Source organism: Condylura cristata, unplaced genomic scaffold (assembly GCF_000260355.1).
Source record: "Condylura cristata isolate star-nosed mole 26May11 unplaced genomic scaffold, ConCri1.0 scaffold00005, whole genome shotgun sequence".
Taxonomy (NCBI): Eukaryota; Metazoa; Chordata; class Mammalia; order Eulipotyphla; family Talpidae; genus Condylura; species Condylura cristata.
The window spans coordinates 34,200,080-34,214,207 of NW_004567106.1; the positions used below are offsets into that span (position 1 = coordinate 34,200,080).

Below are 14,128 nucleotides of genomic sequence, written 5' to 3' on the forward strand. Positions count from 1 at the left end.
TGAGAGTCAAAATCTTCTGTACAAATCTTATGTTCTGACTCTTCTATCATCACTTACTCTATTTTCTTGTTTCCTTTAAGCCCATAAGCTATTTAGGGATGGAGGATATATTCTAAGTTCATGAACCATGAACTTAGAACCATGTTTGGCTCTTGACTCAGAGAAGGAACTCTGCAGTTTACTGAAGAGTGGAAGACAAAAAGAAATATGCTAACTCTACCTAACACAGGGGTATCACTGGATGAGGTGCTCCATATGTAAAAGATAAGAAATTAGCCTATTTGTATAAGAAATAAAGATTTTGTTGCATCTTTTAGCAAGATATTATTGCTTTTGAACCAATGTTATAGTAACTAAAGCAATAATTATCATTTTTTTAAATCACCAGTTAGTAGCTGGGTATCTTCATAAGGACTTCACATCCCTAATTAGTATCTTTTTGTCTGTGCTAAGCCTTTCTACTCCCACTTCTTGATTCCTCCCCCAAGTTCTCCCTATGACACTCCCAAAATACACCTCTTCTTGGAAGATTTGGTCTTCCCTCTACTTTGATCTTGCTCCTCCAACTAGGACTCAGGCTATGGAAATATGTGGCCACATTCCAGTCCATGAACATTTTTAATAGTTTTAAAAATTGAAACTAAAGGAAAACAAGTGCCTTGCTCTCAAAAAGATCTTACAGAGACAAAGAGTTTATGAAGAATAATTTCAAAGAAAATGGAGAGTGCAGAAGCAAGGGACATTATTTCAGGTTCAAGGTCCTGCTGTCACTTAAATCAGAGCAAACTCTGATGTTGAAACTGCAATTTGCTTATGGAAAGTGAAATTCTATTAATTACAAGAAAACTATCCTTCTAATTAATGAAGCATATATTATGACATTTAGTCCTCCCAACAACTATGTATAGTAGGTGTTATCTTAACTTTCTAGATAAGAAACCAGAAGCTCAGAACAAAAAAATCATGTCCAAGATACCCAACTCAAAGATGGGCCATTCAGGGGCCAACATACAATCACTGGACTTCCTGTCTCTTTATACACAGTGCTTGGGGCATTCTCAACCTTGATTTGAGCTCAGTGACCTGAGATAATATGCAGAAAGTGCAACTCCTCACCCCTTCAATAAACATAGATGCCATTTATCCTGATTAGCTCCTGGGGTGTTACAGACATCAATTAAAATAACCTTGATAAAGTGGTCTGAGAATATAGCTATGCATTGTTTTTTAGACACACTATTAAATATTTGCCTCCTGTAATGTCAATAATTGGGAAGCAGAAAAAGTGTTTTTAAAAATGTAATCTACAAAAAACACTGTGTATAAATATTTGGTATCACTAATTTAATTAAATATTAATGTTTGGTTTATGTACCAAAATATAATTGTTACTTCAGAAGTGAATTTCCTCAAAACACCTTAAGTTAAACCAAAAGAAAAACTATTTATAGAAAATTGGATATTTCTACTTTTTTATGTGCTACCCACCCCCCCTTTTTTATTTTCAATCAGATTTTTAAATGAGGACTTCCTAGTGTTAGCACTTGTTTACAACTGAAAGTGACCACAATCTTTCAGGTCAATTACTAACACAAGTCTGAGAAGCACCATGGACACAGGATGGAGGAAAATCAACACATAGAAAACAACAGGAATGGGATTTGCATGTGAAACCAAATTTCTTCAGAAAAAAAATTAGGCATCTCCTTCAACATCAGGGTGCACTCAGATTTGTTTTTCATATTAGAACTTATTTAATATGGCATTGGGCAAAAGGCAATCTATTAAAAAGCAATTTTCCTCTGACCACAGGATGTTTCATCATATGATGTCTAGCACTCAATCATAAGATAGTAATCCTTTAATACTTCATGAACAGAAAACAGCTCATTTGGGCATGCAGACTCAAAAAAAGTGTGAATCTCTCGTAAGCCTTGCAAAATATCCAGAATATGGCTCTTCCAAATGGCACAAGTTAATATGGCTCTTCCAGGTGGCACAACAAGTTGAAGTGCAGCACTGTGAAGCTAGCCCCAGCGCTTTAGCCAAGTTTCAGCTGAGTTCAAACCCAGGCCAAGAAAGTGATGTACATGGAACTGCAGACCTCTCCCATCAGGCCCACTGCTCCCCTCAGCAATATACTTCATTGACCTGCCTGTTCTGCTCCCCACTCCATCTCTGGTGAACCCTCTCACTGCCCTTGCACCTAGGGCCTATACTCCATTTCTGTATGCATAAATGAAATCTTTAAAAAATATAAAATAAAAATATCCAGAATGGTCTCTTCAGAAATGACAAGCAACAGGTTCAAATGAAAGCTTATATTATGAAGAACATTTAGGAAATGTTTTAGAACAGATTATATATATATATATATATATTTACACACATATCTATATGTATATATATGTATGTACGTACACTGACCTCTGTCTCTGAAATGTTCACCATAGGTCATTTCAAATACTCAATAGGTTTATTGAATAAATGAATAAATTTATGTTTGTCATCTTACACACACTGGGCCCTAACTATCCATGCTCAACCTCACTGCAGAGACCAGGCCTGACCAAGTACTAACACAGTTGTATCAGAATACTGTATGTTAAATAACATACAGTGTAAAAATAGCCCCTATCTTAATCTCCACTCTGTTATTTGAGTCTATAGGAATGAGGTTCTGTTCTAGTACCTGGTTGACTACCAGATCCTCAATTGTCCAGGAAAGATGATATACACAAGAGACTAACATTTACTCTATACTCCTCCCCTCCACTAAAACACAGAATTGATATTCACTAGAGAGGCACTGTCTTTCCAGACTCCCACCAACAAGACTCCTCCACCCACACAATGGAGCCACATTTAACTTGCTCACACACGACTGGAATTTGGTGATCTTTTCCAAGTTAGTGCCCCCAGGTTGAATATTATCTTTTCCAAAGGGACTTCTCTCACCACTACCATTGCAACTGCAGTCTCTGAGGTTACCTGCAATCAAGTCAAATGAACACAACTACTCAGATAATCATGTAAAATGCCACCAATCAATTTCTGATAAAAACTGGAGGATGTAAGTAAGAGCGCAATGGCATGTGTAAGTTACCCAAAGACATGACAATCATAATTGGCAAAGATAAGAAAGAACCCAGTCCCCTTTCATTTCCAACATTCTCCTTTATCTCTGTCAGAACCATATCTGTGATGGCTTGACTTTCAGCTGGCTGGACATATGTCTCTTGAGCAAAGGAGAAGAGCAGGGATGTGGGAATGGCAGTCATTGCAGAAAAGAATATACCTTTTTTTTTTTGTCTGTTTGTTTGCCATCAACATTAAGAACTGGTAGCCAGAAGAACACAAAAACATTAACTCAAAAGGACATCTGCAGCCCTATGCATCCTGCAGCACAATTTAAAATAGGTAAGCTATGGAAGCAACACAGATGCCCAAAAATAGATGACTGGGTCAAGAAGATGTGGTATTTTACACAGTGGAATACTACTCAGCTGCTAAAAGGGATAAACTCATGTCCTTCATAGTAGTAACATGGATGGGGCTGGCAATATACTGAAACAAAAAAGGAACTGGGGGAAAAAAATAACTATAATAAAATCAAAATCATCAGGGACCATGGTGATGGTGCACAGCTAACTTGATGATGGGAATTTCACAGGGAAACCAAAGGATGATTTAATGAATGTGTATTTTAAGAAATAAATGCTGTAGCTGGAATTGCTGAAATTGGGGGGAAAAAAAAAAAGAACTGGTAGCCAAAATCTGTATAGGGAAATTGGAAATGGCCAAGAAAGCAAGGAAAAGGCAATTTGGAGCAGTAAGATGTACACAAGAAAAAACAATCAAATAAAGCATGATTGTTTTCCAGTTTCTGAAAATCTTACATCATTTTGCAATGATTTTTAACAAATGACTTGTTTGTTAAAAACAAGGAGAGCTGTTACCCATAAAAGTGAGGTAAACATGATATTTGCAGCAGTTATCAGAATGAGAAATGCAATAGGACTTATTTGATTCAAGTCTTCAATCCTTCAGCTGAAATATATCAGCTATATAGCAGACAGAAGTCGCAAGAAGTTAGTCTAATGAATAGTGGGGTTGTATGACTCAGGTCTAGGGCCCAGGAAAACTGAAATGTAATTGTTGCTGGTGACCAGCAAATTACAGTAGATTGACATAGAAATTGCTCAGATGAGACTGCTACTCTTCTAATACAGAAATGTCCTAATGTAGGCTCATAAATAATGAACAGTTCCCCATCAATTTCAGGTTCTTTCTTTAGCCCTCTATACTTTCCACTGTGCTTACTCAAACAGCTGAAATTTTTAGTATTTTTCTCACCAAGGTCCAATTCTAGTTTGTCATAGCAGTCACTTCTATATTGCACATAAATCATAACTTAGTTTCCAATTTACATAATCAGATTCCTTCTCATTAATAATTTCATACCATAATTGTAAGCTTTCAAGCAGTTAACTAAATATTTATGTTTTCACAATAGTACCAAATGCCAGACATCTTTCTGATATGAAGTATTCTCAAGTAGCCAAGTATTAAACATATGAGGAAAGATTTAACTGTACATTGGAGTGAAAGGCATGGAAAAAATGGAATCCAGAGTTTTAAGGAGGTTCAACACCAGTCGTAATTGTGAGGACAGATTAAATTAGATTCTCCACAATAGGTTAAAGTCAAATAAAGCTAATGAACAAAATTTCAATGTCTTCTTAGAAAAAACAATCTAAACAAGTGAGACACAAGGAGCAAGAGGATTTCAATGTTATTCACTTTTTCTTGATACAGAAAGATTATTTCGAAAGAAAGACAAGAATATGATCTACAGTTAGATTTTAAATAGGAATTGAAAAATAAAACAATCTTTTGATCCTTCTTCTAAACAGAGCATTAAATATTAGGTAGCTTTAATATACACTCATTTTTGTAATATTTAAAATTCATTCACAATACCGGAAGATCTTTCCATTCACATAGCTTTTAGTAATGTTTACTCCCAGAGTGTACAGGCAGAAATGCACCCACTGGAAATCTGAGCAAAGAAATTCAGTCCAAAGTGATGCCCTCACATAGCTTTTGGCAACTCGAAATATTCCATATAGGTCTGAGTACAGCCATGAAAGGTGATTCTTTGGCTGGCCTCATACTAAATGGGAAGCAAGTGTACTTACGCAGCTCTCCCACTTTCAGGATCTCACACAGCATCTTGGTCAGTTCTATACTGCTGCGGCCAAAGGGACACTCATGCTTATCTTCTCTGCTACTATTCTCAAGCACAATCTGCAGGGGGGAAAGGAATGTGATAGGGAAATAAGTTGGTGAAAGACATTAAAAATGTGAGCAACACTAACAAAGAAAAAGAGAGCCACACCAGACTAAGCCCCAAGAAGGCCAAAATTGGACTATAAGTTTATATAAATATATAGGACCTAAAATTCCCTCAAGTCTATAAAAAGGTATTTTATTTGTTTTTTTCCATTTATACCAAGGTGCCTATGGAGAGTTTTCCAAACAGTACTTTTTACTTAAGTAACAAAACCACTATTGTCCTTTGTAGGAAATAGTAACTCTTCTTCTGTGACTGCAACTCCCACATTTAAATCATATATTTCCTACAGACATAGTATGTTTACAAAAGTTTTCACTCCTGACAGTGTTTAACCATGCTTAAGGGACATGTGATATAAGCCAGATGAACTAGAGGCCTTCTCTGTGACACATAACATAGAAAGGGCAAAACATGAGCTCATGAGCTATCTGAATATGAGCCTTAAAGGGTGTGGGGGGGGGAGGAAGGAGGAGTGAAGAATAGTAAGCTAAGATACCAAGGAAATGAGAGGAGAAGCAGTAGGAGCCTTGGTGCATGTGAATGGCTGGTTCTACTTTAAACAGTTAATTTCCTGTCCTGGAGGTCTGTATGCACAGATTTCCTCTGAGAATCCTCTGGCCCATCTAATCAACTTTCTTCTTATTTTAAGCTATTTTGAGGTATTCTTGCCACAACCAGAGGAGCCATTCTACTCATAGAATAAAGTGAAAACAACTTTATTTTAAAATTACCGACCTTCAAATTCACAACAACAACAAAAAAGGAATGATATTTAAGCATGCCACCTGTCTTACCAGTTTCTCCATCTCCATCCAGCTATCTTCAGCTTCCCAAGTGTAGGTGTCTGGTACCCCCCAGAAAGCTAAACTACCTTGAGTAAGTGACTCCCAGTAGCACCTACAGCAATGCAATGCTCCATCTTATGTTCTTTTTCTCAACTATGAACTTTTTAGGAGTGGTATATAATTCTCTTAAATCAGTGACAGTGAATGAGCACCTATTATTATCTACCATGATGCTTCATAGGTCCCATAAACCAAGGTTCTGACCTCATGGAACATTCTATCTAATTGAAAGAAAGATAAAAAGAAAAGGGTAATTAGAGATTACCACAAATGTCAGATAGGTAAATGATAGATAGATAGATAGATAGATAGATAGATAGATAGATAGATAGATAGATAGATAGATAGATAGACAGACAATAATAAATTACTGTGGACGTGTTAAAAAGCAATATGCAAAGCCTAGGGAGGAGAGTTTACAGGATCAGGTGACTACTGATAATCAAAAGATGAAAAAGAGCTTGGACTGGGAGTAAGAACACTCCAGGCAAACAGATCAAGGCAGAGTCCCTCCCTGAATCCAGTAAGATACATTTGGGGCAGACCAGCACATTGCCTTGTCTCTGACATGGAGGGGCTTGAAGTCTCACAAGGTTACAGTTAAGGTTCCAGGAGAAGGTTCAGACTGAGCCAAGAGACAGTAGAGATGGGCAATGTTATGGCACCAGGGCCTTGGAGGGTATAAACTCTGAGATGTTAACTGTGTGTGAGGATTAGGCAGGCAAGTAATATAACATTTTGTTGTTGTTGTTGTTCTGAAAAGATCTAGGAGTGTTGAGAACAGATAGGTAACAGGAATGAGAGAGTACAGTCCTTCATGACTACCATGAAGCAATGCAAGGAGAGATTAAGGTGGCTTATATTGAGTGCCATGTGCTGACAGGGCAATCAACACATAGGAATGACCAAAACAGGCAAGCAGAAGCAGACAAGAAACCAAGAGGACAAGGAAAGGAAGGCTTTCAGAAAGAAATGTAAAGGAAGAAACTTTTAAAGGAAAAGTAGGTAAATGTATTTTTATTAATATAGATGGTGATTCAAATAGTAATATGCAGAAGTTCATATAGGGAAATTGTCTAACCATAATGATGAATAGGAGTTTAATTGAAAAAATGTGTTCTATTTTTTTTCTGCAAAACACCTTAACAATTGTACCTATGCACTCATAGACACATACTATGTGTTGATAGTACTCCAATAAGAAATCAACTATTTCTATGTGGGTATATTTATTCCAGCATGAGATCTTTATTTAAGTATAATTATTATACACAATATAAATATTCAATCCTGTCTTCCATTTCATGACTCATCTTTAAGGTAGTTTTCATTGCCTTTAGCATTATCATTTTATCATCCTCATGAGTGTCTAAGAATTCATGAACCATCTCAATTTTGTGAAACTTTTCAACCGTTTGGTGAATATGCCCACATAAATAATTGTACATTAAATATCATCATGAATTCAGCCTTCACTGTCAGGATTTGTGATAGAGTCTCCCTTCAGGTCTCTTCAGGGTATACATGTGCAATTTTTTTGTTCCATTTGTGTTTCTCTGGAAAAGCTGAACATAAAATCCAATGAAAGCCTTTCTCCTATAAAGCAGGCAGGACAATGCTGGAACCCTTGAAATATCAGCCATTACCCAACTCTTCAGAGCTCTAGCTTGAATAACAAGAAAGGAGGAGATGTGGATATCCCTGTTCCCTTTGTTATCAGGGTTGTGCTTGGCACCCAAATTTGTTGCTGGTCAAGCTAACATGTAGAGTCAGGCAGAGGTTTCTCACCAGGACAAAAGTCTTGGTATGAGCATATCTGCTGAAAACAGTAGGCAGATATTATGGACAGATAAGCCAACCAGCTAGACTACCTTGACAGAAAGTTTAGTGTAAACAAAGACTAGAGAGAGATAGGATATTTTGATCAGCATCAACAATGAAGCACTCCAAGAAATAGCCCCTATTCACTCTCCCCTAGCTTGTGCCAGACTATTATGTGTATCCCTGATCCATATCCCCACCATACACATTCCTCCACACATTTCTTCCCATACTCACCCACCTTTCCTGGATCTGACCCATAAATAGATGTGAGACTGGCTATCTGCTGCATCTTCAGAGATGTGAAATACTCTAAGTCACTCTCACTACTTGGACTTTGAGTTATCTTTTATTCACCTTGCACCACTCTCAACAGTGTCGCCCTATGAAGCACATAGAAAGGTTTGTTTCCTTTTCATTCTCTCTTCTGTGTGATCTACCTGAATACTAACAGCCTCATTAGACTGACCCCAAATCACCCTTTTCCTTTTAGGATAACTATTTCTGGTTCTACCTAGCAATTCCAATTCAGGAAAGCAGACGAGAAGAAAAACTCAATTCTCATCAATTATTGAACCTTCATTTCTCTTTAAAAAATTTTTAATCTGGCCCTCCCTGGTGGTGCACTGGGTTAAAGCACAGCACTAAGAAGCTAAAGTCACTTTAGTGTGAGTTCAATCCCTGCCTGCCCTGGAGGTGACCACATGGCGCGGTAGACCTCTCCTGACCCATCCGCTGCTCCCCTCAGCAGTGTACTTCGTAGATCTGCCTGTTCTGCTCCCCACTCTGTTTCCGGTGAAGCCTCTCGCTGCCCCTGAGCCTCTGGCCTGTACCCCAGTTCTGTATGCACAAATAAATCTTTAAAAAAAATTTTTTTTAATCTGAGCATTTCTTTTGACTATGCAGGTAACTTTCTTTCTTTTTTCATTTTCCTAATAAGCATGTCCTTTGAAATGTTTTAAAAAAAGAAAGATAAAAAATTTTAATCTGAGATTGTCTAATCAAGGAACAAACCTGACTCTCTTGATCACAGGGAAATGAATAGACAAAAAAAAAAAAAAACAGCAAAAAGAAGACAGAACATGAAAGATAGGAGGCAGGTCATTTTCAGTTAGCTCCCAGTTCCTAGTTCCCAGGGAGGACATCCTTGCATTTCACATTAACATTCCATTAACATTTCATGAGCCATCAATATTTAATGAGGATGTGATCTGCATACAATGTAGGTAGAATTACTGCAGCCAATAAATGTTCTAGAAACATTTCCAAGACACAGTTTATTAGCAGGCACTAAATTAAGGAGTAATTTAAGTAATCAATATGTAAATCAGCTTGGAGAAACCCTTCTCTTGACTCTGTTATACACCATCCATCTTATCATATTTACCCATTTCTTCTTGACTGATTTCCTTAGATAAGGCAGACACAAATCTTTTGTTACCTATGTTGATTTTAAGGTCAGTATCCTTACAGAAAGCTTTTGAAAAAACTATGATTATGAATGTTACTAGTAAGATTTTACTATCATAAGACACAATTATTAATTATTAACTGAACAGCTGTTTTGTATTTTAAATTTAAGGCACTGGTTCAATTACAACATTCTGGTATAAACTACATTCACTGTAGGCACTTGAAAAGCTCCACTTGGAAATATCCAGCCATATTTTTCACATTAATTCTTTTCTTTACTCTTCAATTTCAAGAGCAGTAGAACAGAAACCACAATAGCTGGAGTACCAAACTGTGCTATCATCACTCACTCATCTAGAATATCAGTTACCAAAAGAAGTTGTAACTACACGTTCTATAAAACCCTGGTTAGTGTGAAATACTAAGTATATAGCATTTTATAATGTGTGTTATCATTATAGAGCAAAGTCACACATTTCCTATGAACTGACCTCCAACAAGTCCACAAGACTGATAAAGCCACAAAAGAAGAGATGTCTTATTTATCATAGAACTAGACTAGACAGTCATAGAATTCACTTTTTAAGGTCTACAATTTCAAGTTTCTTCCTGCCCCAGAACAGTTCACAAATTGCCTTCACAGACATAATGCCATCATGTCTGACGATGTTAAACTGATCGATCTCTTCTGTCTTATTAGAGTGGGTGGGTCTATGAAACTATCTCTTCCAAGACAAAGATATAAAGGCCTCTCATATTTCATTTATCCCTAAATATCAGTGAGGGTTGCGGTGTGTGACCCAGCTGCTGTGAGATGTCCCCTTACATACTTTATTTCTATAAATTTTGAACTTATTTTTAAGTAGTCTTATTCCTTCCTGTTCTCAGTTGTGCAGATCAGGAACCTATTGGGCTGGGGCTCAGTGATTAAGTGCTGAGCACATGGTGGCCACATTCTATTGATAGTACCTTCTGCTGCTCTACTTCTGGGCTCCCCTTGCCATCTTTGTCTGAGCCTGATATTGCTGACTGATTCAGTTGATTGACAGCTGAAATACAGCTCTCCTGTATTTCCATTGGATGAGCCCAATCCATTCTGTACACTCTGGGCAAGCCCTGGAGTGAGCCTCATCACCTCTTATCTATGGAGGCTTCTTTTCCACTCTGAACCTTTTTAATGTGGCTTCACCTCCAACTGAGGGTCAGATGAAGTACAATAGTCTTCTCACAGGCCTCAGAGCATTATGTGAACTTTTACTATATTTTAGCCAAAGAGAAAGGATGTCTGTTTTGCAACAATTATAACACTAAACTGCTATGGAAAGAATGATAATGCTAAGAGCTTGGTCAAAGCTGGGGTAAGCTTGCACCAAGCATTCCATATCTTTGTGAGATGTACAGAATTCCATAAAACCCACTTCATAGTACTGTTGTGCATGTTAAATCACAAAACGGAGGCAAAATACCCAAAACAGACTTGACAGAACTGATGTTTATTATCTCTTTATTGCTCTCCCTTTTCCTATTCCTGTGTGACTCTTGGGCAACATTTCACATGACACTTTTACCAGCCACTAAACCAAAATCATGATGCAGTGAGACTAGCTGTATGTTGACGGCCCTCTTGGGACATGTGAAATTAGACCAGCAGCTTTCCATCATTTTAGCATGAGAGGCTAAAGTATTGTTGTCACCAATTTATAGCAAAAATATAAGATAGGATATCCCAGGTGTTAATTATCAAACAGAATCTTCCACATGAACACAAGGTAGTAAGAGCACAGAGAAAGAGTATGGGCCAGAAGAGCAATCATGGCTTGATGTTTTTAACAATAAATTCTCAATGCTACAGTTACAGCTATCTGTTACAGTTACACCTGTCTTCAAAGCCCTTATCAACCTCATAAGCTCTATTAAAACCCACCTCCTGATCCACTAGAGGAAATAGCCATCTTCTCCCACATTAAACCCAAAAAGGTACAGGCAAAAAGTATTGTTTGTTTCAATGAGGCAATTGATACTACACTAGTAGCAGAATCAGAGAAACCCCAGAGTGTGTCTTTGAACACACCTCAAAGACCCTAAACCCATCTTGGGGTCCTTTAACAGAGACAAGGGGGACCAGAAGGGAGTCTGCTCTTGTTCCTCCTGGTATCAAAGCTTATAATAACTGGTCCCAGAAAGCCAGAGAGGGGCATCAGAAAGAATGCTGAGCTCCCTCGAGGGTCTGCACCAGAAGTTAATTGTGTTCATGAAATTGGAGCAAGATGGTAGAATTAAACAGACATGCCAAAGTCTAAATATGATGACTTTATACAGACAGGGAACAAACAAGAAAACAAAACAAAACAGAAAAATTAGAATCCCATCTTATAGGTAAGTAAAGTGAAAGCTCCAAAGTAAATAAACATAAAAGAGATAGTTTTAAAGGTGCAGACAAGAGGACAGAAAATATTTACTTAGAAAACTAGGCCTCACTCTAAGTGCATTGCATGAATTGTCCTGATTAAGGCATCTACCAACAAATGATAGAAATCCTCCAGCATCCAACTTTACAGACAGGGAAACTGACAAAAGGAGGAATTATGTAGTTTCTTCAAGGTCACAAAACACAGAAATAAGCAGACCCAGCATTATGACTATACAGAATTACAAAACTCAATTCCTTATTCCTTAATCTTTCATTCTCTGAAAACGTGACTGGAATATCTACCCACAAAGGATTTTAGAAATTAAATTTTAAAAAATGAAGGTAAGACTTCTTAGTTCCTGAAACATTTCAAATATTTAGTGATGAAGTTGATTGATATCGCTATTGCTAAATTCATTATATGAGTTATTGCTCCAGGGCTCTGTGGTGTTATTGTTCCCATTACTGAAAATTTTCTTAAAACTCTATGGCAATGTTGCTGAAAAAACACATACACAGTAGAAAGCAAAATACAACTGCCATTGAAATTATTAACCAGAGCAATGTAAGGACTGAAATGATATAAATTTATTTCTGACTGAGATGGGTCTCCCAAAACGCATCTCTTTAATAACGGTGATTCTCAAAATTAAGTGGGCATCAGAATAACTTTGAGGACTTATTAAAACACACTACTGAACTTCTCTTCTAGAAGAGAAGCAGCATGTCTGGGGTAGAACCTCAGAAAATATGCAAGCAAGTAAACCAAGTCCTAAATTCTTCTGAAGCAGGGGATTGAGGAAGGAGTGTTGACAAAGCATTCAAAGAACATCTAAAAATTATTTTTAGCAGCATACTGTTGAATAAAAGAAAAACAATTTATCCTCATACTTTCCTTGATCTCAACTGGCCTTTCAGAAAGGACAAGAGCAATCCCAGCTATACAACTAGGCCTCAAGGTGTTTGGGCAAGGTCAATGACACCAAGCAGCCAAAATGGAACAACTGAGTTAAATGTGTGATGAGGAGAAGGGATAGAGTTTGCAAAAACTTAAAGCGTTATTTCCAAGGGCAAAAGAAACATGAATCCCAAGAAAAGGAGAAAAAGAATGTATAAGAAATCATATTGGTAAGAAAACAAAACAGAAAGCACACATAGGGAACCAAGATAAATAACAATCTGGGCAAGTGAGAATAATGGCATAAAACCCAACTAAGGAGAAGAAATCCTTCCAGAAAAAAATTAGGCAAGTACACATACAGAGAGATACTAAAGGCCATAAATAAAAAATGGCAAGGAAATGACTGAGTAATGATGTAGTAATTAAAGCTTGGAGGGTCATAATAGACCTCAAATTGAACATTAATCAACCAAAAAGAAACACTGCCTATATTTTGCTATAGTGCAACAATCCAGGATGTGTGAAACACTCCAAGCAATCACAGCCATATTTTGCTGAAAAGTCTTCCCTTTGAGGATGAAGTGGGGAAGCACAAGGAGAGGAAGGATTAAATAACAATGGAGATGGCTTTGTGTTTGCACAATGACCCAATGTCACAGAGAGAAGCTGAGTCATCAGTTAAGCTGACAAGTCCAAAAGCCAGAAGTTAGCAGGAACGATTCTCCAACTGATGCCTGCATCTAAGGACAACACTAGAAGACTTCACCTCTATTTCAGCATGTGTGTTTCTAAATCTCCTGAGGATATACAGATGAGGTAGGCATGTACAAGCATCACCACAGGCTTTGTAAGGTAACTTATTTATTCAAAACACTGGATCTCTCACTTGAGCCTGCATTAGAACCAGTGGCTGTTCCTCCTTCTCTTCCCTCCAGATAAAATTCAGTTCTGGATAAACCTGAACACATGCATTACTAGTAAGCTCCCAGGTAATGTGAACTCTGATAGTGTAGGACCACACTTTACAAGCCACTGACTATGTTATGTTATGTTATGGTTGCTATGTTATGTTACGTTATGTTATGTTATGTTGTTATGTTATGTTTGTTATGTTATGTTATGTTATGTTATGTTATGTTATGTTATGTTGTGTTGTGTTGTGATGTGATGTGTTGTTAATATTATGCCAGGTCAATACTCCCAGTTTACATCATGAGCAAGCCTCCTGTGTTTTTTTTTTTTTTTTTAAAGATTTATTTATTTGTGCATACAGAACTGGGATATAGGCCAGAGTTGCAGGGGCAGTGAGAGGATTCACCAGAGACAGAGTGGGGAGCAGAACAGGCTGACTGACAAAGTACACTGCTGAGGGGAGCAGC

At 37.4% G+C, this 14,128-nt stretch overlaps 1 protein-coding gene across 5 annotated transcripts in view; it reads right to left on the bottom strand.

Annotated features, from left to right (window-relative positions):
- The window catches only part of ELMO1 (engulfment and cell motility 1), a 517,404-nt gene that overhangs the window by 221,630 nt on the left and 281,646 nt on the right, over positions 1–14,128 (bottom strand). For all 5 annotated transcript variants that reach the window (XM_004676859.2, XM_012720936.1, XM_012720934.1 and 2 more), the window contains one exon: positions 5,202–5,310. In XM_004676859.2, coding sequence (XP_004676916.1) covers positions 5,202–5,310 — 109 coding nt within the window. The remainder of the gene's footprint in view (positions 1–5,201; positions 5,311–14,128) is intronic.